This window comes from Patagioenas fasciata, chromosome 25 (genome assembly GCF_037038585.1).
Source record: "Patagioenas fasciata isolate bPatFas1 chromosome 25, bPatFas1.hap1, whole genome shotgun sequence".
NCBI classification, from domain to species: domain Eukaryota; kingdom Metazoa; phylum Chordata; class Aves; order Columbiformes; family Columbidae; genus Patagioenas; species Patagioenas fasciata.
In genome coordinates this window covers 3113965-3140000 of record NC_092544.1, presented here as the reverse complement: position 1 = coordinate 3140000, position 26036 = coordinate 3113965, and the positions used below count along the sequence as shown (strand labels likewise).

Genomic DNA, 26036 nt, shown 5'->3' with positions numbered 1-26036 from the left:
GTTTTTGACAAAAGGGCATTTTCTGAGTGAAAAATGCTTTGGCGGGAACATTTCGGCAGCTGTTTGCGGGTGGGAAATGGTGTGTATGGGAAGGAACCAGGACCAGGCTGTATCTATTACCCGGTTCTTTTTGTCAGTTCCAACAACGAGAATAAAAAGGATCTAAAGAGGGAACAAGCTGAGGAAGAGGGGATAAATTAAGAAGGAAAGCCTCTCTTTCTGCGTATGTTGGCCACATCCCTCCCACCTCAACCTCTGTTTCAGGACAAACGCAGAAAGCGAACCCAGCGGGCTCATTAAAACCCTGCGGCAGAACGGCAAACGGCTCCCGCTAAGCCTGGTACCAGACTTAACTCCAATAACATGACCCTGAGAGCAGCTCAGGTCAATACATCATAAGCTAAAAGCCTTCGTGTCTGTGGGTTCAGCAGGATTCCAGCACTAGGGTTTTATGGTACGAGTCAATACATTTAATGGAAAAGCTGAGTAGGAAGGATAGAAACACCGAGTTTTCTGACTTCCACCTCCAACAGTATTGGGGGGTCAGGTAATATAGAACCTAGAAAGAAATAAATCAAGATAACCACACGCAATCAATGCAAAGTACCTGTGTGTTGTCTGGGTCCGTTGGTGAAACCTGAGAGCGTTTTCCTACACAAAACCCAAAGACAGAGCTGCAGGCCAGGAGATGTGAAAACCAACGGAGCACCAGCAGCACCACTATTAGTTTCAGATAAGTGTATTTTTTGCTTAAGTCTCAAGGATCAGGCAACTTAAGACATTATTGTTTGTTCTCAATTTGACATCTACACATGTGTACGGACACCTTCACCCGCAGCTTGCACATAGCAATCTATAGAGAGCTCTCTATTTACATATCTATATAGAACCAGCTGTGGAAACCCAGCGAGCTCATCCGCCCAAACACCCTGGGCAGCACTGATTTCATTAAAGCCAGAAAGGTCAGTAGAGGAAAATCTTCAGGTTCCGGCTCTGCGGAGCTCCTAAGCCTCTTAGCACCATGGGGCTGAATCTCGGCTCTAACGCTAAGCTCTCCAGAGCCGAGCGCTGAGTCAGCATTTCAACCACAATAAATAGGGTTTAATCACGCCCTGATGCAGCGTGTTGGTGGTTCAGAACACAGACCTTAGTCAGCTCGACCCAAACTAACCCAATTCCAACTGAAACCCAAACTACATTTGTGTGGGTGGGTGTCTGTAAATCTTGTTTTAAATTACATTGATATATTTTTAATATGAAGCAATAAGGCTAAATTAACATGTGGCTTTGTTCTGTTCATGTTTTAATGTTTCTCTCTCTTACCACAGAATTTATCCCACTGACTTTCATACTATTGCTTGTAATAACCTCAGGCTCACCAGGAATGTGTTTCTCCCCACATCTCACCTGCGAGGGCGACCGAGAACCTTCAGTCTGATGAGGAACAGAACTGCGGATGAGACGATGGAGTCTGAACCTCCTTTAACAAACTCTAAACTTCTCAAGACCTTCCGAAGATCTCACCTAAAGGAATAACTTATTCCCAACTGTCCCAAGGAACTGACCTGGGACATATTTTGACCACATTTTGACCACATTTTGATGGCTGTGGAAGGAACCGGCTCCCTGGGGAAGGTACCTCAAAGTCATCTGAGATTAAAGGAGGGAGCAGATCAGGCCCGGGACCCAGGAGGCTGTAACCTCTCACAAGTCAAGCACTAAACTGCAATATCAATCAGTTCACTAGAGCCCTGAGAAAGGAAAGACTTTGCCAGCAAAGTGGAGCTTAATACAAATTTCTTCTGACAAGCACTGGAAGTCCAAAAACATTGTTCACTATTATGAGAGAATGTCTGTTTAAAAGGATAAAAGTGGCTGCAGCTGAGACATGGGAGATTTAGAAGGAATCTTCATGAACATTAATGAGCCAGATCCTCAGCTGGTAAAGACTGACACGGCTAAATTGAAAATCAATGCCGTCACACTGATTTACACCCGCTGAGCGTTCGCTCCAAATGCATCCAATGGCGCAGCATAGACCTGGAAAGACCCAGATCCAGACACCTCGTGTTCTGTACGCCCCTCCTGGTGTAAACACGCTCAGGATCAGACCAAAAGGCCGAGGCTGGTTCCCCCTCCTCAGGAACATCACCGTTTGGACGGCGTATTGCTCTGCACGCTCCTTCCAACAGATCCTTGAATCTGCGCAGCGATCAATCTCTTAGGCGGTACTGTTTCAGCACCAGCAACAGGCTTTACAATTGCGTTACCCTTAAAATGTACGCTAAAACTCACACGCTGTAGGATAGATGGCTGTTTAAACACACTCTGCAAGCAATACTCTGCCCTTCTATTAGGCACATTTTTGGTCTTGACTTTATATAGCTCCATTAGCTGTAATCGTCCTCTCACAAGTAGGAAAAAGCGTGGCCATAAAACTGATACTGAAACTTGTTAGGAAGTTGCATATAATTTCATAAAGTATTTCGCAAGTGCTAATTGCCTCTTACTTAAATGTCTCTTGCTTTTTAACTCAAAGTATTGCAAAAATGAAAAGAACGTTAAGGACGTGGCTGAACTGGAGCTCAGCTTAACCTCGGGAGAGCCAGCACACACCTCAGGCATGGGTGTATTTCTTTGTTCTGGCACTAATTCCTTTTCCAAGGTCAAGAAGCTGCTGGACAAAAACTGCAAGGATGCCTAGAAACAAATGTTCCTAATTTTTCCCTTTTCTAGGAGGTTATGGACATAGAAGAGCAAGCAAACCAGGCAGCGGCTGTGCTGGAGAGCAGGGGAAGGAGAAGCACATTTGACACTGGAAGGTCCACACGACACAACTCCAAAGCGTGAATGACAACGGTGATTCCTAAACTGATCGAGGTCACGGGGAGTGAGAGCAGCTCAGCCCTGCTATAGATCACGCAGTAACATAAAGGAAGTCAGAGGAGCAAAAAGTCGAGCTCCTTATAGATCCAGAGTTCACAGAAGATGAACAACAGCACAAGGAAGTCCCTATATCCCGCGGTTCGCAACTTTATGTGCTACGCTATAGGGTATACATCAGATTTATGAAGAGACTGAAAAGAACACGTCCACAGTGACCTTTGGCTGAGCTGAACACAGACTCACGGTTGCTGCAAAGAGAACGTTCCGGCTGGTGCCAGCACAGCCAGCGTGGTTAACCAGGGACTGCTGGGTATGTCAAGTGGAAGAGGAGAGTTCACAGATCATGGAAGGAGGGGCTGGCCACTTGGGGAGAATATAAGGCTGTTGTCTGAGGGTGTAGGGAGGCAACTAGGAAAGCTAAGGCCTCCTTAGAATTAAACCTGGCAGGCAAGAGGAGTCAAGGACAACAGGAAGAGCTTTTTCCAATAGGTGGCAGATCAAACTAACAGCAGAGGCAATGTAGGCCCACTGATGAACGAGGTGGGTGCCCTGGTGACAGAAGATAGAGAAGGCAGAGTTACTGAACACCTTCTTTGTCTCTGAGGATGGAGCCAGGCTCTTCTCGGTGACAACCAGTGACAGGACAAGGGGCAATGGGTGCAAACTGGAACACAAAAGGTTCCACTTAAAGATGAGAAGAAACTTGTTGGGGGTGAGGGTGGCAGAGCCTGGCCCAGGCTGCCCAGGGAGGTTGTGGAGTCTCCTTCTGTGCAGACATTCAAACCCGCCTGGACACCTTCCTGTGGAACCTCAGCTGGGTGTTCCTGCTCCATGGGGGGATTGCACTGGATGAGCTTTCCAGGGCCCTTCAACCCCTGACATCCTGGGATTCTGTGAGACTGAAATATCACCAAGCTGCTCCCTGGACAATCAGGCTGGATTTGCCTTTTCCCTCTTTCAGTTCTGTTATCTCTTATCTACACGTCTCTGTGATTTTTCTGCTGACCTGGTCCTGCAATCCTATAAATACTCCATCATCACGACCCAGTCCCCTCTTCAAGGCCCTGCTCAGCCTGCCTGATGTGCTGGAATTTAGTCCGGCTCAGTTTGCTGGTAGGTCCGGTCCCTTTGGGCTCCAAATTGTTACTTCAGCATCAATCGGCAGCGTGACTTTGGGCAGGTCCCGGCCTGATCACAACGTGACGCTTCCCAGAAACACGGCAAGTCCCAAGGAAACACTTTTAAAAATGAATGAACGCTAATGTGCATTTAGAGCCCTTGAAAGAAACGGATTTAAACGTTCCTGCTGATGTCAGTGGAAGCTGCTGCTACTCAGGGGTGTCAGGAGCAGCCCCCGCGTCTAGATGAAGATTTCTGTGCCTGCTTTTAGGCACCAGAGCCAAACCCCGGTACCAGCAGGCCAGAGAAAACCAAAAGGCATTCACAGAATCCCAGAATGTCAGGGGTTGAAGGGCCCTGGAAAGCTCATCCAGTGCAATCCCCCATGGAGCAGGAACACGCAGCTGAGGTTCAGCAGCCACATCCTAAGGCATTAACCAGTTTCTTTTGAAAAACCGCAGCATTAACTTTTATTTCACTTGTAGTACTCCAGAATAGTCCAAGTGTAAAGTAGCTGATGCCACTCATCTACTGAACCCATGGATGAGTTGATCTCATTTTCTCCCACAGACGCAGTCTGTTGCCATCAGCTGAAGTGCACCAGCTCTTTTCCAACACAGCAGATGACCTGGCAATGAAGCATCACCCAGCCAGGCTGCTCCATGGAAAAGAACCCGGGAAAGCTGTTCTTACTGCAGCAAAGCTTCGGTTTTAACAAAAAAGAAATCTGCAGAACTTCAGTGTATTTAAAGCAGCTCCCTTCTCCCTTTCCTCCCAAACGGCTGGGCCCGGATCATCCCTGCACTTTTAAAACAGATAGATTTTGAGTGGGATGCTTGGATTACCTTCATACGTTGCTTTGAATCCCAGCAAGTTGCTGACGCTGTCTGTCTGGAAGAGGAGCCACATCTGGTGGTGTGTGCTGACGATCAGGTCGGGGACCGTGGTGCCTGTCAAGCTGTAAAAATAAGTAACAACAAGTAAATAGCCTGTAAGTCTCCCCAAACTTCTTTTCCCACCAATATAAAGGCCAGATATACCTCTGCAGGAGCAGAAAACACCACGAGCAATGCCAACGGCATTAAGAGAACTCCCCAAACAGAACACTGTCCAAAAACCTGACAGATCTGCAAGACTGACGAGCGCGTTTCCGCACACCACCCAACAGGAGCCTTTGTCTTTTACTGTAGCTGAGGGCCTGCAAGTTATTATTATCACCACCATAATAATTACAATCTAGTACCATTATATTATTCGGCATCAATAGTAATAATTTCCCTTCTCACTGAAGCAAAACATCCGCAAACAAACAGAATTCCCAGAAGCCAAACCGGTGCCTGAATCCTCTCAATTGCCTTTACAGGTGCTTTCTAGCATTACAAGAATTTACTTGCAACACGTTCTCTGCTGCATTTCTAACCTGACAGAGATGCTTCTCAACAAAACACCCCTGGAAGACAAGCAACGAGCCTCAAATCTGCTCAGTGTCCTGTGAGCCCTTGACAAGTGCCACTAATCCAGCAGTACGGGCAATGGGGACATTGCCCCCTCTTCGAGCATCCTTGGAGAGCAAAGCGATTTAGAAAAATGTCACCAATCCACCCGTATTAATGAGCTCACGGGATTAATCACCTCGATGTGGTTTGGCACAGCTTTAGGGTTTTATCCCCCGCGCACACAAGCCCAACGCTGAGCAAACGGGGAGCGCGGAGGATGCGCGTTGTGCTGCCTTGGTGGGAGTTTAATGCTGTCATTATACCATTCCTGCTAAGGTATCATCTGTGATAGATTTATAAATTACCTTAAGTGCCACTGCCACAAGTAGACAGTTGTTTGTTCGTTTGTTTTCTTTTTTCCCCTGCAATATTTGCTTCAATCTAAACACACATGTATAGATTGTGGAGTCTCCTTCTCTGCAGACATTCAAACCCGCCTGGACACCTTCCTGTGGAACCTCAGCTGGGTGTTCCTGCTCCATGGGGGGATTGCACTGGATGAGCTTTCCAGGTCCCTTCCAATCCCTAGCATTCTGATTCTATATGTATAGATTCTATATGTATAGATATGGCTTCTGCCTGGTATCATTCTCAACTACAACAGCAGCTCCTGAACGACTCCTTGACAAAACTGATGCCCAGTCTCCCAAGGCAGAATCACTGCAAACCAACCCTGCAAGGCAACAAACGCGGCCGCTGGGCGCTGACAGGTCCTGTGAACAACTGACCTGCGACCCCCAGGTGGAACTGCTGCCATTCCCGGTGTTTGGGACGTCGGGACAGTCGGGGCCGAGCTGCCGGGCGCTGGTTGTGTTGAGTGGAGCCAAACGGCCGCTCGCAGGGTTGTGCTGCTTGTTCTGCTTGCTCCATGTTCTCAACACCAGCACTTGTGAGTGCCGGTGTCTTTCTGAGAACCCCATGCATACCTAACGTCAACGGGACCAACCCTGTGATCCACACAACCCTCCTCCCCATCCCAGAGACCCTCCCCAGTTACATTTGCACCAGGGACCAGTAAAACCACTATAACCACTATAACTCCTGACGCCAGCCAGCGCTCAAGCTTTGGCCGTGGCACGTGGAGTGTGTTTTTCCCTGAAATCCCGTTTGTGTCTCCCAAGTCCATCAAAGCTCTTCCAGTTCTGCCCCCGCCTTCGCTGTTATTGCTTTGACCTGCATCAGAAATTTTATCGATCCCCGGGTGCTGGTAAATTAAGAAGTAATCTCGTTTTAATGACTGTTTTGCATCCAGACAGTTGGATGGGGAGCGCAGAAGAAGCGCTATTGTTGATTCTTCTCGTTTTATTTAAGCAGCAGACAGGCAGGAATGTGGAACATATCGAGAGAAAAACCTTCGGAAAAAGGCGCTTCAAAGCTTTTCGCATGCTTTCCATTCCACTGTAACAAGCTGCATGATTGATTTGGGTGCTTGTTACTTTAGGGAATAAAACCCTCTCTACAAGTCAGAAAGCTCAGCCTAACAATCTGTTACATTCTCCAAGATGCATTTTGCAGGGATGAGATTGAAACTGGAAACAAATGGTCGCTCATACCTCAGTCTGGGAGAACGTCTGCTGCTCTCCAAGCTGATTCAAATGTGGTTTTGATTTGAAAGGCTGTAGGATCGAGTTCCTCTGGAACAGCCGAGAATAAATGAAGAGTTGTAAGAAAACTGGAACTTGTATCTTTGACAGTGTTAAGTTTCTGCATGTTGATGCCTCCAAAAAAAACTACAGTTCGTATCCAAGGGATACGAGGACTAACAAGATGGATGGATGATGGCAGAGCGGTGGACGTGATCTACCTTGACTTGAGTGAGGCATTGGACACAGTCTGCACAGCATCCTCACAGCTGAACTGAGGGAGTGTGGTCTGGATGAGCAGTCAGTGAGGTGACTGCGAACTGGTGAAGGGAAGAAGCCAGAGAGTTGTGGTCAATGGGGCAGAGTCCAGTTGAGGCCTGGATCCACTGCAGAGCCTCAGGGGTCAGTGCTGGGGCCGGGATTATTCAATATATTCATCAATGATTTGGATGAGGGAATAGAGTGACTGTCAGCAAGTTTGCTGATGACACCAAGCTGGGAGGAGTGGTGACACTGGAAGCTGTGCTGCCATCAGAGACCTGGACAGGCTGGAGAGCTGGGCAGGGAAAAATTGAATGAAATAGAACAAGGGCAAGTGTAGAGTCTTGAATCTGGGCAGGAACAGCCCCAGGTTCCAGTATAAGTTGGGGAATGACCTATTAGAGAGCAGTGTAGGGGAAAGGGACCTGGGGGTCCTGGGGACAGCAGGGTGACCATGAGCCAGCACTGGGCCCTTGTGGCCAGGAAGCCAATGGTACCTGGGGTGGGTTAGAAGGGGGTGGTCAGTAGGTCAGAGAGGTTCTCCTGCCCCTCTGCTCTGCCCTGGGGAGACCACACCTGGAATATTGTGTCCAGTTCCCAGTGAGGGTGGCAGAGCCTGGCCCAGGCTGCCCAGGGGGGTTGTGGAGTCTCCTTCTCTGCAGACATTCAAACCCACCTGGACCCCTTCCTGTGGAACCTCAGCTGGGTGTTCCTGCTCCATGGGGGGATTGCACTGGATGAGCTTTCCAGGTCCCTTCAATCCCTGACATTCTGGGATGCTGTGCATACACCTGATACATGAGTTCAGCCAACAGCAGGTACAAGAGCTGAGAAAAGTTGTCCGTGAACTTTCAGCCACATTCATTACAAACGGAGTATTTCTGTGGTCCTCACACCTTCACATCCCATTAGTTTTCAATTCCCCGATTTAACATAAAAATCAAAATGAATTCCCTGTTAGGATCAGCATCAGCAACTTAACGGCAAGAGCTGTGCACTGGGAGAAGATCCCAGATGCTGCAGCTCGTGCAGACAACCTCAGATACTCCAAATGCGCAGTGGCAAGGTGCTGAGCAGCTAATGCAGAGTGAGAAAATGTGCAACGATTAACATCAAACCTAGGAAAATCTTCATGGGCTTTGGGCAAACGAACAGGGATGGAAGGGGAAATCGTTTCAGCAGGTTATTACAAACCGCTCCCCGGGTAGTAATTTGTACATTTTGAACAATCAGCAGGGAAATGTTCTGTGACGCTGTAGTCACAAACACTTGCGCAATAATCGGACTTTACATTTCTATACATTGCAGGTTAGAGCTCCTGACCTAAGCACCACCCGTGTTCACGTTCTGAAATGGGATGCATAGTAAAACAAACCTCGGAGAAACAGATTTCGGGAAGACAAGTAAACATTAAGTGAAAATGGAGTGGGAGGCTGATTATGTGGAAAAACAAGCGAAGAGGAGGAATTGAAAATCACAATGTGAAATCCTCCCTACCAGTTGGAAGAAGCACAACAGCTTTGCTGGAGTAGTGTCTGGAGAGTTGGTTGTTCTTCTGCATTTTGGATTAGATAGAGAAAAACAAAGTCTTCCAAGTGAGGCCACTGATGCTGGTTCTGGTTCTGGTTCCAACACCCATCCATCGCTTCAAATACTCCTGAAAGTCACGGGGACTCTTCCCTGCTCCAGCACCCTGAGGTCTCCAACAGTTTACATCTTGGATTTCCATAACGCTACGTGGTATTTTAGTTTAACGATTTAGAAAAGCTACAGCAAAAATCACTGCTTCTTCAGTAAAGTGGATTCGAATGACACACAATTATCACAATCACATCTGAAGGGTAGAGAAATGGATTTCTCACTGCCCCTTCAGAAAAGGAACAGAGACTTTACTGGAGGAAGGGCAACAATAAACCACTGACATCACCGGGTGAGGAGAACAAACAGCTTTCCCAAAGATGGTCAGGACTCGCTCTTTCTCAACCGTGGCCATTGTGAAGATCCCAGTTATCCCCACGCTGCCCTGGATGTGCCCCCCGAACCCCTTCCCCTGCACATTCGGAGCTCAGCACATTGTGTCTGTAAAACTGACATTCGGAGAGAGGTGGAAGTTTCAAAGGGGAAAAACCTGTGGTGTGCACGCTGACCACCAGGTCCCAGCACACAGAGCAGCCAAGATCAACCCCAAACCAGCCTAAAACAACAGCAGATGCTCAGGCTCCCTCCGAGGGATAAAACAGCTCAAGGGAAGCGAAGCAAAGAGGTAAGAGCCTTTCTGCCAGTTGAAGCCTAAGAAAACACGATGAGGAAACACCCAGAATAGTCAGATCCACCAAAAATCACAGCCCAGAAACCCTCCGGCCACGTCCAGCAACTCCGGGGGCTCCTCCAGCCCAACGCATCAGCTGCGCCTCGCGAGGCAAAACTTGGGTCTGGATTTGTGACAAAGGACACGCTACTTACACGTAAAGCACCGTTTTCTGGTCCCCGACTTGTCCTCCGTCGCCCACTGTCAGAGTGTCGTATCCTCTTTCTAGTTCAAATTCTTCAAAGGTGAGTTTGATAACCTGGCAAAGATGCAGCACGTTAATATGAATCAACTGCCAAGGCAGCCAGCAGATCCTCTTGTCTTGTTTATTTATCAGTTTGTCTATCGAGGAGCAATTTATAAGAGCATTAATATCTCCAGGACATCACCAAAGGTGACCGTCCTCGCTTTTTATAGCACTGTAGCAATTCTTCCCAGACAGATTGAGCTCTTACTGAAATTACCTCTCAGATTTTTCTGCTTTATCTATCGATTTTCCAGATGACTTTATTGATAAAGATATGTGTGCTGGGATTTCAGGACGCTTTATTTTTCACCAGGTACTGCTACTATTTCTTTCATAAACCTGAGATTACGGTGATGGATTTCAACGTGCATATAGGCAGTGTGTTAGTTACCAAAGAGCAAGCGGAGAGTCCCAACGGGAACTTAAAGCTTTTTGGATCCAGAAAAGCACGGAAACACCTGAACGCATTCAGACCTTTGTACACGTGCCTGTAAATGTATTAAATTCCCTAAGGTTTAACAGACTGAATTAACTTTCGCACTGCTTTCTGCCGTTTCCCACAACACAGAAGTGATCAAAATGGGACGGACCGACGTGCTCGCCCAGGACCACAGACACGATGGCACCTGCACCCCTCGATCCTTCTCTTGTCATTGCTTGTTCATTATAAAAGCAGCATCTCCTGTGGACACCAGAGCATGTGTGTGATCAGAAGGGTATGGGGACACCAGGTAATCACGCGTTGAAGGGCCTGAGTGCTCTTTAAATAATAATAGGTGTGTATCTAGCTCAGTCTGAACTGTCACATGCTACCATCTCCTATGTATAAATTCAATTATTACTCTTCAAATGCACAGAAAAGCACGCTAAGTATTGAAGCTGTGACATTCTGAAAACAGGGTGTCACCCAAAAGCCCTGGAATCGTGAAACAGGAGCCCCTATGATACTTCGCAGAAGTTTGGAACCGTTAATTTTAGTAGTAGTAGCAAAGTATTAACCTGTGCAGGCTATTATTAAGCCACGTAATGATGGAATAATGTAATTAATACAAAGAACACAGTGCTGCAAAACGGCACACATCATTAGTTGTATCAGCCATTCAAGTAAACCGCACCCTAAGGACTCTGACCCTAATTAAATAACTAATTACATTCCAGTGTACTGAAGACCGTAACCTTGTGGCAGAGAACAGGATGCCGAATACAATATTTATTTATCCACTTCCCTATTGTCGCTTTGGTCTGAAAGCTGAAAATTATTTAACGATTCATTAAACAACAAGAGACCCACCAGCACACGCAAACACACGGATGACACAAACCCTCTATTTTAAGCTCCCGAAGCGGCAGGAAGCAATTAGCAAAGGCAAGAAAACAGGTTGGAATGTGACACCTGAGCCTGAGGTTTGCACCAAAAGGCGATCTGAATTGCAGCTGCATTCACAGAACAAACCAGCGTAATCCTCTGCGTGGAGAACAGCGCCGCTCCCGCTCCGTTCAAAGGCTTCACGAGCACACATGACTCATCCCCCCTGCCCAACAGCTCCAATTTGGGATGAATCATCCCCAGAGGGGCTCAGCTCTCGCCACCGATGACACAAAGAGCTCGGACGGAGCTTTATTTGGCCACCCGGTCTCCAGGTGAGAGAAACCCCTGGAGAAATATCAACCAGCAACAGCCATTATGTCAAGAAGGTTCAGAAATAGTTCCGATGCAAATTCACCAATTATCATACATATTTTTTGCAGTTCCCAAGTGTGCTTGAAATTAATTCCCAGGGAACTGAGGACCAGCAAAACACCTGAACATCCCCCCGATAGGTTTGATATCGCCCTCTATAGAGGAAAAAAGCTGCCAACTGCAGCCCTTAATGCTGTTTCTGTAGGTTTCTGAGCAAACTTGGAGGGGATTATGTAGCTCAGTGAATCTGGTTCACAGTTCCTTTCCAAATATAGAACAGATGACTTGCAAATGAGTTCTAAATTCAGCTCAGCGGTTTTCCCATCGCTCATATTAAAAGCTTCATAGAACAAGACCTGTTCCAAAGACCACTCGAGTCAATGAAAAGATTACCACCGCCTTCGGCTCAGGCCCATAATGCTTTTGATCTTCCAAGTATTTTACAGGTATTTTAATTAATTCACCTTCAATCCCTCCCAAGCTGGGGAACGGGGAGCGATGGGATCGGCCCCTTCGCACACAAAGCGACTGGAGTCGGGGCGGTGAATTCTGCAATTAGCAACGTGTTTCTAACATGGGTTGTACTTTACGTAAGGAAGAGCTTTATATGTGCAACTTCTCAGAGGCAGCACTATATGACTTGTTAGGAACAGCAGTGACCCAGCTGGCATTAAATCTCGCACACCAGTAGCTCCCAGTACCATACTGGGGGATGCACACGGTGGTTGCACCAGCCTATGCAGCCAGCACACGGTGTCGCAGCCCATGGAGCACAAACTGCGGCTTCTTGTGCTTCTCAACCTCTGCTCCGAGGTGCTAAGTATTGAAATGAATGGGTTTTACCAATCTCAATTCCCTTTTAGGATTTATGAAAGCTGAGGATCAGGACTAGCAGATTCTGTTTATTATTACACAGGTTTAAAAGCTGAGGAAGAAACTAATCGGGGGAAGGGGAGAAAAGCAGAAGATGAGTAGAAACTCAAAGAGTGTCTGCTCAGGAGGGTCAGGAGAAGGAGACGCTTGTCCTGCGGGAGAGGCAGCAAAAGGCTGCGCACGGGCTGGCAGAACAGCAACGGAACAGAGCTGGAGATGAGACTGAACACCCAACACCCAGCAACGTGACTAAGGGTCGGTGAACAGTGGGCACTGCCCATAAGCATCTCTTGACAACTCGCTGCTGTCTCCTCCTTCATAATTTGCACCGGAAAACCCAAACGGAAGCGCTAAGCCACAGAACACCCAGGGCACATCTGCATCGAGCTCCCTACAGCTGCTTTCCAAACAGAGAGGACTATTTTAGATGCACAAAAACTGGATGTTGATGATATTTGAAAACAAAGATGTGCAAGAATGAAGGTGTGTCTAATGCACACCCCGCAGCCCAAGATGCTGGTGTGCTCAGCACCCATCCGTGCATCCGGGCTCTGCCGGCCCCAGGCTGGCAAACACAGCTGACACCTGAGCACTAAGAGCTGCTCTGTTCTCACACATTACCCCGATGAAGGAGAACCTCCTGGGTCTGATTAACCAGCAAATCACTCCTAATAAATCAGCACTGGAAAAATATCCTGATGCCACAGTCCAGTTTCCCAGATTTTGGGTCAGTACTACACTCCTCCGACACCCGCTGGATGGGATGACCAGCTCACGGCAGCACTTCACATACAAACTCCTTCTGGAACTGGAACACAGGAATACTCCTCATTAAAATAATAAACCACCAGTGATGATGATGATGATTATTATTATTATTGTTGTTGTTGTTATTATTATTATTATTATTTAATAAGCGCACTTATTAAAGGTTTGAACTGAGGTCAATGGAGAGAGAGAAGCAGAACTGGGCAGCCCAGCCCTGGCCATTGCTGCGGATGGTGGCAGCACCTCCAGAGACAGGGACCATTTCCAGCAACAGATGAGACCCCAGGACACAAACACGTTTGTGAAATGCCTTCCTCGGATGGAGGGCAGAACACAGAGGCAAGGACCAAGCGACAGAATAAGCAGATGAGCTCAGTGCCTTGGCACGCAAGATTCGCTCAGCTCATGGGGATGATGTTAGTAGGAGCTCAGATACTAAAAAGAATGGAGCTTGCCATCTTCTGAGAGCAGGAGATGGTGCACGACACCTCAGAAGTGTATTCTGAGCTGCACGGCAACTGTTGTTCCTATGTTCCCGTACAGATCTGGAGCGGAGGAACCGGCTGAGCTTGCAGGGCTTGGAAAAGCTGCGAGGCACCGAATGTCGCCCTCCCCGAGCCAGGGGAGAGGGAAAGGACTTGGTCTTATGAAGGCCAAGGCACTCAGCCTTGTGCTCTACATGATCAGCAACAACTTCAATCGCATGTGCAGAGCAGTGGGGACAAAAACCCCACCAACCTCCCCTCTTCCAGCCCTCTGTGAACACAGAAAGGACTTGTTCACAAATTTACAGTACTCATAAATAGCAGTAGAGGGAATCACCCCCCGTCCTGGCTTGCCCTGCGCCCTTTGGGGGCTGAATTCCCCACGGGGTAGGGGGAAAAGGATGCGAAAAATCAGCATTCTTGGCACAGCCTCCTGCCCCGACCCAGAGCTGCGTGATGCGATGATTTGCTAAACCGCCCGGCACTTCACCACCGTTCAAAAAGATATCAAAGAAGGCTTCGATTAAAAATAAATTACATTCACTTTTAACTACATCCTTTAACAAAACGAATTTTCGGCAGAGAGGGAACGTCGCGGGCTTTAAAGGTGGTTGAGAAACACGCGGAAGGGGAGCACAACGTCAGAACGGAAAGCTGGATATGTGAATCTCGGAGCACAGCTATAAAACATCTCAACTATAGCATGGTGTCCATGACCCACCTTGGCCGGGTTGAGCGCGGTGATGACCCACATGCAATAGGCGTTGTTGTCGTACTGGACCGGGTAGTTGGGGGACGTTATGACGCCGCTGGGCCCGCGCAGGTACGTGTCACACATCCTGGCTGCGGAGAGGGAAAACACACACGGCAGTGAGGTCTCTGCGTCCTGGGATGTGTATGGGGCTCTTTGTTTGAGGAGGGGAGAGAACCAGAGGTGTGCACAGCATGGGAGAATTAAATATTGCTGCTCCGTGGTGTTTTCACAAGCTAAAAGATCCCTTTTTGCCATGCAAGGGAGATTTATCTGAATAGATGAGTGGGGTGTTTCCAGGGGTTATCAAACAGATGGATCACCAGGCCTTCCAGCAGCAGCCCACTTTCTAGTGCTCAGAATGATTATCATTTATTAACCACATTAAAGTCCTCAGAGAAATACTTTGATATCCAGGACTGTGAAAACCATTACGTGGAAGGTATCAGGTGGGACACAGCTCCTTCTCCACATCCCCAGAAAGCCAAATGTCCCAAATGTCCCTTCTCCATTGCAGCCCACAAGAAATACTGCAAGTCTTTGCTAGGTGAGGGCTGACTTCATTTTGATATGGTTCCCACAAATGGGAGCTTAACTTCATATCTTAAAAGCATCTGAGGTAAAGCAGAAGCTGGAAAGTGCTTAAGCAGGGAAATTTTTGCCTGTGCTATTCCTTTGATGTGATATTTAACCAGAAAATAACAAGAGCAGCGTCCTGGCTTTGTAACCGCCGCTGCTGTTGCGACAGAGCCTCAAAATTAATTTATTTCAAGTCTCAAAGGAGCCGCATTTGCACATGTGGCATCCGCGAGGTGTTTTTCCGCATCTCAACAGCAGTAAAGTCTGGAAAATGATCTCTTGGCCGAAGGGTTTGACTGCACAGGTGGGCACATGGATGTGAGCAGCACTGGAAGCAGCTCGGGAGGGAGCGGAGGGCACTGGCCCACGGTGCTCAGACCACGTTCCTCCTGCCCCCTCCTCCAGGAGCCCATCCTGGACCTGTTACACAGAATGGGCTGGGTTGGAAAAGCCCTCAGAGATCACCAAGTGCAACCCTTGGTCCAACTCCAGTCCGTTCACCAGATCATGGCACTAAGTGCCATGGCCAATCTCAGTTTACAAACCTCCAGGGCCGGTGAGTCCAGCACCTCCCTGGGCAGCCATTCCAATGCTGACCACTCTCTCTGCACAGAATTGCTTTCTCATCTCCAGCCTCAGTTTCCCCTGGCAGAGTCGAAGCCCATGCCCCCTTGTCCTATTGCTGAGTGCCTGGGAGAAGAGCCCAATCCCCCCTGGCTAGAACTGCCCTTCAGGTCGTTCTAGAGAGTGCTGAGCTCAGCTCTAAGCCTCCTCTGCTCCAGACCGAACAAGCCCAGCTCCCTCAGCCTCTCCCCATCGGGCTTGTGTTCAAGTCCCTTCCCCAGTCTTGTTGCTCTTCTCTGGACCCGCTCCAGCACTTCAATCTCTTTCCTGAGCTGAGGGGCCCAGAACTGAACACAACACTCCAGGTATGGCCTCCCCAATGCAGAGCACAGGGGAAGGATCACTGCCCTTGTCCTGCTGACCACGCTGGTTTGGATACAGGACAGGACACCATTGGCCTTCTTGGCCACCCGGGCACACTGTTGGCTCCTGTTGAGCTTCCTGTCCATTATCCCCCCAGGTCCAGAAAAAAAGGTAAATCTCATAATTCCCATTAGAAGTGGTCAATGGAAATATACAGGGGTTGAGTTTGCCCAGGACCCAGCGGGAATCTGGAGCTGCTATGGAACAGTTTCCCAACAGCGGTGACTGGTTTGATCGCTGGGTGTCGGAATCGGTTCAGTCCGGGGGGTTAAACCCGGCTCATCAGACGCCCCGATCGCTGCAATTTGGGAGAAACTCAGCACCCGGTGGAACAAACAGCAAAAAGTGGCATAAAACTGAAATGACAGAGCAAACGGAAAACTTTTTAAAAGCAAAAAACCCCAAAGTTAACTGCTAAAAAAATTAAGTTGATTCATAGAATCCTAATAATGCGGGCAAATCCTTTCTTATCTCCCGCAAGAGAACACCATAAATTTCCTTTATAGTGTCACATATTTATGCCAAATATCCTCTTACACTGATTTAATTTATTCGAGGCTTGTTTCAAGAATTAGATGGGATTCCAAAGCCTTGAAAAAATCTGCAGATGAAATTAAAGAAAAAAGAACCGAAAACGTACCAATTTATGACTTTAAGAGCTTTAGAGGGATTTAATTTAAAATATTACAAGTTGCTCATTATGAGCAGTACAAATATCACGATTACGTGTGCCACTTTTTAGAGACGGAAAGGCAATGGGAACTAAATGGGCAAGGGCAAGGTGGGCACGAGGGAAGGGAAACTCCATTCAGTGGTGCTGGGCCATGGGATAATGGGGATGGTGCTCGTTAGGAGCCACAGCATCAGTAACCCCAGCAAGTTCCATTTAATGGAATCCACCTCCAGATTTTGCTCCGGGTTTTCATCGTTTCTCCCTTTATCCTATAAAAAGAAATACCTGGGATAGAGAGAACAGAAGGGGCAGAAAGCGTTGCGAAGAGGTGAGGACGTAACAAACGGGGATGAAGGACACAAATATAATCCATATGGCGCAGAGCTAATAGCTTATGAAGCTCCACAGTCAATGGAAATAGCTTTATTAGTTCCATTATGCACAGGAACAGGTGTTTTTCTTAAAACCTCCATTTCTGGAGGTTTTAAACTGCACGGGAACCAAGTGAAGGGGTTTTTTCTCAGGCTGGTGCTGAAAAGACTGAAGATTTGAACCCATGTTACTCTCTCCCCATTAGAAAATAGCAGAGAACCTTTAGAGCATGAAGCTGGCAAGAGCAAAGCCCAACTTCCAAAGCCACAAATGCACTCAGCGGTAGAGATCTGAATATTCCCCAAAGGCTGTGAGCATCGAGAGGGGCTTTTCTAGCCCATTTGTGCAGGTTGAGGTTAAGAACCCACCGAGGGATCAGCCAAGCGATGGCAAAGCTGGGGTGACGCACCAAGGGGACAGAAGGACACGGGTTCTCTCAGGAGTCCTAATAACTCGGGAACGTTACTCTTTGCCTTCTCACCTCTGCAGACCGGCCTGTGGTCGCTCCACGCAACAATTATGTCGCTCACTCTCTTACAGGTGATGCTTTTGGAGCCCTGTAAATCATAGCCCTCGTTACAGGTGAACTGGAGGCTGGAGCCTAACCTAGCAGACAGAACAAAGGCTCAGGTTAGAGACCCAGACATTTCACAGCAACAGCTTTGTCACTTTTTACCAGCCCGGTGATTCTCCGAATGTGAACAGAGAGGTCTCCCCGGCCCTCCGGGTGACAGCAGAATGACTGAGGGACAAGTGTGGCCCTGTGTGCTTTGTGCTGTTTGCCCGAGGTGCTCGTAGCTCAAGAACAGACTCGAGTCTTTCAGTGCGACTTCAGTGGGGATCGTATCCAGTGCGGGAGCACAGACTGAGCCCCAAGAGACCACACGCTCGGCATTCTTACAAAAAATACCTTTATCTACTAGGGAAAGATTTGTTCTTTATTCTATCACTCACTCTACATTCAGCTCCTTCGCTGCTTTAAGCCAATCCTGCCTTTTCACTAAAGCAACACAACGCTGGTTTACAGCAGCTGAGAATTCATCCTATGGAATTTAGGGACTTTGGGGAGTTCCCCTCCCATCCATTTCCCGGATTTCAGGAGAATTTGATAGACTCGGGTTAAATAGAAATACACTTATAGTGAACGAAACAGCCATCGACAGCAAAATAAGATTAAATATTGATTTGCTATTGCTAAGAGCAGGCTGATTCATTCCTGCACGCGTCAAAGGAATGGTAGCGACTACAGGGGAATTACGGCATTGTTTTAAACTTTATAAGAAAACAATTATCTAGCACCATGTGTGCTTATTGACGAAGAACTGCAGCGGTGCTCGGGGAGTCACCTCCAATTCAGCAGGGGCAGGGCCGGGCTGTGACTTCAGCTTGTTTAAAAAGCGATATTATTTGTTGTTTAAGACAGTTCTTTCTGCACTTAACCGGAGGAAGGAATGACAACACACATTGATTATACAAGCCTGGCTGAACGCCCGTATCGTGAAACGAGAAACGCACTGAAAGAGAGATCATTACAGACCCTCATCCGGGACACGATCTCCCGAACGCACACGCACGTTCAGACACGCTTGTTCTTCTCCATCGCTCATCTCAACACGCTTTTCAGACACAACGCATTCAGGGGACGCCAAGGAACACACCAGGGTCACCGACAGCTTTGCAGCATGCAGAAATACACACAAAACGGGTTCTTACCTAAAGTCGTTGCCTATTCTTTTGCCTCTCTCTGGAATCCCAGGGTCTGGACACATATTATGTCCCTGGGACACACCAACCTGAGTTACTACAAAGCAAAAACAGCACATACAGAGACAGAATAGCACAAGAAACATTCTTTCATCAACTCATTTGGTGGATGTGGAGAGAAAAATGGCAACTGGTAGCTCAAAAACCCCGAACATGGTCCTTTTCGTTTCGAGAAAAAACAGCTTGGGAAACAAATGTAACTGGAATCATTTCAGCTCAGTTCATACAGCAAAGTGTTTTCTAGGAAATGCCAGCTAGGGACACAGTTTTCCCTCCGTTCCACTACAGAAGTACCGCCGAAAAGTTGCTTTTTGTTTCATTCTGCACAACAACACCAATTGCACAGCCCATTTCTGTGATTGAAACGGCACCTGCGACAGGAGCGGGTGACAGCCCGGCCCCTCCGAACCCAGCGAGTGGTGCCAGGGACAGAACACAACCCGATGAAAAGGCAGGGGGGTGATACCGGGGAAAACCAAGCACAGAACAAAAGGGAGAGAGGAGAGGGAGATGCGAGTCTAGCATTTTAAAGCAAGTAGTTTAGCTTGAACATGAGAATTTTTATGGAGCAACCTTAATGTAACTGCCGACAAACGTGGTATCTATGAAGTGGTGACCAGCACTGAGTAAACACCTCCAACTTCACCCCGTATCTCCCCATTTCCACCTTCCCCTCCAGCCCGTCCCATGGTGCAAACAGGCGTTGACGTGGGGTGGGTGTCACCTGGGCTCCTGACAAGGGTGAGATCTGGAAATACACTGATCGCTGTCTTGAACTCCAGCACTACCAAGATGCATGATAATACGGGACAAAGGGGTGATTTTGGCACAGAAGTTCGTGTGACTCCGTTTTCTCGCGTCACCAAGCGAGGGACACAAAGAAAACGCGACACTTCTTGACGATGATGCTGAAGCAGCGAAGCATGGATCTTAAGCGAGCGATTTGCGTTCTACCTCTGCCTGTCGCTAGATTAAAGGCAAAAAATCCCAGTTATACTCCAGAACATACTGCGTTATCACAGTGTCCCCAGCACCCCTGCCAAATGGAGGATGGCGCGGTGACAAGAGCGTGTTTGTCACAACAGACACGCTGGCTCCGCAGCTGGAGAACAGCGCTGGGCACCGCGCAAATGCGGAGGTGCCTGCGCGTAAATATTGACATGGGGAGAAAAGCACATGGAGTGCCTGCACAGCATGGATGCACAACAAGGAAAGATCATTAATACGGTAGTTATTCATTGGGTAATCACGCCTTGTGTGGTCAGGCACTGTGGGTAACGCTGGTCCTAAAAGGATGGAAGGATCGCTCTGGTTTCTATCTGAACATCCACACCTCCCTGTGCTGAGAATACCACACCAACATCTCGGCCCATTTTGCCCCTCCTGAGTCCCCTTTCCCTCCAGCTCCCACCCCATGCTGGAGCCACCCTGTCCCCGTCCCCACAGCACCATGTCTGGTGCTCCACAAGAGGAGCGAGAGCCGGCTCTATGAGAAACCCGACTCCTGGAGATCGCTTTCCCTCTCCTGCATATTCATAACCTCGTGTGAAGCTCAGGCACCTGGGAAACAGAGACACGAGCAGGAGACAGAAGCATGAAAGCGGCACACGGTCTCCTCTGATGGCTGCGTTTTGTAGCTACAAAGCTTTGCTGCCACCTTTCACGGATCCGAACGTACACGGGAGTCAGAAGGAAAGGAGCCCTACCCAGAGCAGGGACTCCACTCTGACGTTGTCACCAACCGCGTCCCAAACCCCTGCTCCAGGGGGGCATCTCCGGCAGGTCTCAGAGATGCAAAATAACTGGGCGATACTCCTGCAAATGAAGGCACCAGCTTACAAGAGCCCTCCTGCCAGTGCTTGGAATGATACGCTGCTTCTGAGCAATGAGAGGTCGGCTGGACAAAGCACACGGGTGACACCGGGATTCTTCAGCCGCCACCTACCTACACGAACATGCTGACTGTGCCTACAGGGATCTCCAAACAAAGGAAAATTAACATTTAGGACGGAGTGTACAAACTAGGGTTGTATGTCACAAGCCCATAGTGGATTCAAGGAAAAGCGCTAAGATTTCTCGTCTTGCTTCTACACCTTCCCCAGAGCCGGAGCGCACCAAACAAGACACGCACAACACAGCGCCTGCAGATCTGTCTGCGTTCAGACACTTGGACGCTCCTCCTCGCGGAGGAGATCGCCTTTCCACACCAAATTCTCCCTCCTGCAGTCACAAAAGCCCATCCGGACAACCTCCGCTATGCCCACGGTAGCGATGCTGCACTGGTGTCACATCCACTTGCCACATCCCATGTGAGAAGACAGCAAACCTTGAAGCCTCTGATGCTTCAGGAGGAATGGAGGCCACGGGTGAGCAGCACAACCCACAGGCATCCAGGGCATGTTCTCAATTACCAACCACACTTATGAAGACTAGAACCAGTTCTTCTCGTTAGCTCCCATTTTGTTCACACCTATTTAACACGTGAAGATGAACCAGCGGACAGATAAACCAGAGCGAGGGGGAAAGGACAGACATCTCCGTATCCTGATAGCTGGGATGTTTTACTTGTAAAGGACAGCAAAAGAAGAAGATGGATTAGATGGTCACTTACAGAAACTTTTGCTCTTCTATCTTTTGTTTTAGACACACACGAAACGACCAAAGCGAAGGTTACAAACCATATTTGTTAAGCTGAGAACCTGCTGTCGGTGCTGTGTTCGTCTTCCCCAAGGTCTGACTGATCTATGGCCGTCTGTACCGCTCCAAGATGAATTCTTCAAGGTTACCAGGAAAACAATACATCTTACACACTGAGGTGAACTGCTCCATTTCTACATTACAGGCTGAAAGACTCGCCCCCGAACCACAGAACTACTTCTCCATCCCCTTCATTCTCCTCATTTTCTCAACAACTTCTTGCCCATCATGTCTGCAAACCCAGCCAGTTATCATTGGTGTGTTTGCCACAGTCATTCACTCCATCTGGTAAAAGAACTGAGAACCTTCTTTAGTTCTCTCTATCTCCCCACGTTAAAGTTCACTGATACTAAAAAATTGTCCCTTGGGAATCTATTATTGAAATTAGGAATGTAAAATACCAACTACAAAATAAAGCGGCATCTAAACAGGCTTTTCAAAGACTCAGCATTCCTCAGCCTGAGAAATACAGTGAAAGCACGGGGAGGGAAGGACTGCAGCAGTGATGAGCTGTTCTAACCAGGTTCATCTTTACGATCACGCTAAGTTACCCCACGCGATCATCTGGTCAAGCTAAAGGGTTACAAAACCCAGTCTGAAAAGCAACTGAGCTCGTAGCCAGCAGCCCATGGCCGCAATGCTCGGGATCTAGAAGCTTCCATACCCTCGGGCTGAGATCTGAAACTGGGCAACGCCTCCAAGACGACTTTGCATTTGTACATTTAAAATAGATCTTGACAAGTCTGAATATCCACAGAACCTGTGCTACTTCATCCACCCCTTCCAATGACACCCAGCAGTGCGTTTTCGGGTAACGTCTCGTGCAAAGGTCAGAAAAGCAACTTGGATGCTGTTTTGTAAAAGCAAAGGACCGTGTTTTCCCCACCGTGTGAACACGGAATATCCCCATCTCCAAACTGCATTCAGTGAAAGAAATAAACTCCCAAATGCAAACTAAAGCTTACAACTATTTCTTACATCTTATCCTCCACAGCTGTATTGTTTTCCCTCTAAAAATGATTAAAGCAAGATGTTCAATTAATTTTCGGGATGGTGAACAGTACAAGGCTCTTCAATTTCAAATAAACATGTTTGCAAGCAAACGCAATTAGCAACTCCCCCAAAAGTCCTTATTTTTTATGTTCTTTTTCTGCAATAGCCCCACAGCTCTTTGTCGCTGCATTTTGCCCCCGCTCGGACACAGGGACACAAACCACGGAGTCCACCAGCAAACAGAAACCCTCCCACACCCCCCCCGGTACCAAACACGGAGCTGCAACCACCCCGGGCGGCCACAGGTTCCTCAAGGGGTGGTTCCAGGTACAAAGAGAACCAGAAAACATTCCTGGTAAGCAAGTCTCTGAAAGTCAAGCATGGTATAGCCCAAGGTGTTACCAAGAGACATAGAAACCTCTAAATCTCTGCTCTTTGAGCCAGGTGAACCTCACAGATCTTTAATCAGCCTGTATAATTATCCCTGATGCATACGCAGACTCGTAAGCTCATGGAAGTTTGAGAGAAGCAGGGGCAGGGTCAGCCATGCAAATCAAAGAAGCACGGGGGAAAAAGGAGATAACATTTTGGGGCTCCGTTTGCTGAAAATGAACCACGTTCTGGAGACGTCTTCTTCAGAATCAGCATTTCTGAGGTTGGGAATTGTCTGCAGAAGCGTGACAGCACAAGGCTGTGCGAGACAGGGGTTAATCTGGGCTTACAACCCGGACCTCGCCGACAGCGGCAGAGCCGAAGGCACGAGGGCCGTGCCAAGCGCCACGCTGGCAACGGGCAGGAATTTGGGCCACAGCGCTATCACCATCTCTATTATTATAGCTTAATAGCTTTTGGGCTAAGCCGCCTTCCTACGCTGTTTTGCCTTATCAAACACGACGAGATTAGCGCTACGGGAGATGCTGAATCGACAGCTTTGAAGAGCGGAGCCTGCTCGCCGTGGGGTGAGGACAAACCGGGCACGGGCAACAAGAAACTCGTGTGTGTTTGTTCTCCAAAGTGGAGCATGACCGGGACGGAGCAGCGTCCGCTGAACGGAGAGTTGGGTCACTGCCTCTTGATGAGGCTTTGGCGCTTAGTGCTGACAATGGTCATTAGCGACATTAATTACCAACAGGTGACGCTGCTACAGGGAAGCGGCCGAGCGTTCCCAGGGAGGAGCAATGGGAATCCCATATCAACTGAATACCAGAATACTTAAACTAATGACTCCAAACCGTGTTCACCCGGTGAATGCTCCTTCCCCCACGCTCCCCGATGACCACAGACATCCTGCTCCAAACGCCCTCAGCCTCCGGTGCCCACGCCATCCCAGCCGGCGCCACTTCCCCGCTCAGGTAAGCGAACCGAAATGTTCATTACAACTAAATCCCTCTTGCTGAGAACACAATAGGACCAGGAACATCTCGCATACAGGGTTTTTCTTAAAATGGAATTAGTTTTCTCTAAACACACCTCACCATTTTCTGCTCCGGAGATTTTGGGCAATTTACATCCTGTTATTTAGTTGCCTTGTTGGGCCCTGCTGCTGAAAACCTGGAGACTATAAGCACCCTCAGAAGGGCCCAGAAATGAGCCATTTTCACTGCAGACAGACAGCAAGCGATGGTTTACACTCAGTTCATCCATTTTTTTCTGAAGTGAATCTTGCATCTAAACTTCAGGTGAATGAGATCTCCAAACGGCACCTCTTGGATGGGTGTAATGGACTATGCAACAAAATGAGCAATTACATCCTCTCCTCTACAATCTACTTTATGAAATGCTGCATTCTGTTCCTATTTGACTTTATATAAGATATCAACTCGAGTTAATTTGGACCCCTCCTCCCCTAGGAGCCCAGCCTGCCCAGCCATACGCACAAAGAACCTGCGAGTTTGCTTCTGCTTTTAAAAGAACCCCGTGTAAAGATGAATGGACCTAATGGATCCGCTTCCCGCAAGAGGAAAAACCACCAGTGACAAAGCGACGTTCTGAGCACCCCCCTCACACATCAACCCCCGGATACACTGGAACCGAGTCACTGATAGGGACACCACAACAATCCGTATTTATCAGCTCTTGCACAGCAGCGACGTGATTCTTCTGTGAGGACAATTAGATAAAATGCAAAGGGAAAGGCGACCGCTATTACCTCCGTAGCTCTTCTAATAGGTCTTCTTTTGATGCGGTTATCCCTAACTCCTAATTTTACAATTGCCATATTGCTTTGGTTTTCAGATTGTTGATGCATACAGTATACATTAAATGCACACACACCGATCCCCTCCGCTCCCGCTGCACCGAGTTAGTAAATGCTTGTGAATAGAGCACTGGACGTGATGCAGTAATGCAGGGGGAAGAGAGGGAAAAGCATTGAGGCTTTTAAGAGTGACAAAGTTCTAGAGATTACTGGAAAGTCAAATGAAATGTTCGAGGAGATCACTCTAAAAGAGAGAGTCAAGAGGAGCCAAGGAACTTACACACTGATGTCTTCTGGTTATTGTCCTTGCTGGGCATCAGCTTCACCCCTCTGGACTTCATTTCCATCTGCTTTTTGACTGCAGAGACACAGATAAAAGAAAGCAGAGAAAAGGAAGAGGTTTAGCAAAGCATCACAGATTATTTAAGAAGAAAATGAAGCAACAGTTGCGCACTCAAATGAATGCCACACAATGTAAAAATTGTGAACAAGCCTAATAAATAGTAGAATCGAAAAGGCAGTGAAGCAGCAGAAAAAAAGAGCCATATTAAAACCCTGTTGTTGGCAGAGAGAAGTATAAGCTTACAGCTATTATTGGTGGGTCTGTAAGCCTTTCCTCACACGGGAGATGCTCCACTCCCTCCAGCATCTTGGTGGCTGCGCTGGACTCTCTCCAGCAGTTCCCTGTCCTTCTGGAGCTGAGGGGCCACAACTGGACACAATATTCCAGGTGTGGTCTCCCCAGGGCAGAGCAGAGGGGCAGCAGAACCTCTCTGACCTACTGACCACCCCCTTCTAACCCACCCCAGGTACCATTGGCCTTCCTGGCCACAAGGGCCCAGTGCTGGCTCATGGTCACCCTGCTGTCCCCAGGACCCCCAGGTCCCTTTCCCCTACACTGCTCTCTAATAGGTCATTCCCCAACTTACACTGGAACCTGGGGCTGTTCCTGCCCAGATTCAAGACTCTACACTTGCCCTTGTTATATTTCATTAAATTCTTCCCTGCCCAGCTCTCCAGCCTGTCCAGGTCTCTGATGGCAGCACAGCTTCCAGTGTCAGCCACTCCTCCCAGCTTGGTGTCCCCAGCAAACTTGCTGACAGTCACTCTATTCCCTCATCCAAATCATTGATGAATATATTGAATAATCCCGGCCCCAGCACTGCCCCCTGAGGCTCTGCACTGGATCCAGGCCTCAACTGGACTCTGCCCCATTGACCACGACTCTCTGGCTTCTTCCCTTCAGCCAGTTCAAACTGTGCTTTTCTTGTTCTTTATCTTGTCATTCTTTCATCCCTAAATTAGCACATTTCTGA

At 48.2% G+C, this 26036-nt stretch overlaps 1 protein-coding gene across 2 annotated transcripts in view; it reads right to left on the bottom strand.

Annotated features, from left to right (window-relative positions):
* CSMD2 (CUB and Sushi multiple domains 2) overlaps window positions 1-26036 on the bottom strand; it is a 237730-nt gene that overhangs the window by 112568 nt on the left and 99126 nt on the right. The window contains exons 7-12 of one of the 2 annotated variants that reach the window (XM_065857095.2): window positions 25001-25078; window positions 18783-18870; window positions 17551-17675; window positions 14429-14550; window positions 9809-9912; window positions 4851-4963 (exon numbers count right to left, since the gene is read on the bottom strand). In XM_065857095.2, coding sequence (XP_065713167.2) covers window positions 4851-4963; window positions 9809-9912; window positions 14429-14550; window positions 17551-17675; window positions 18783-18870; window positions 25001-25078 — 630 coding nt within the window. The remainder of the gene's footprint in view (window positions 1-4850; window positions 4964-9808; window positions 9913-14428; window positions 14551-17550; window positions 17676-18782; window positions 18871-25000; window positions 25079-26036) is intronic. The other variant, XM_071799063.1, reaches the window with a different exon arrangement.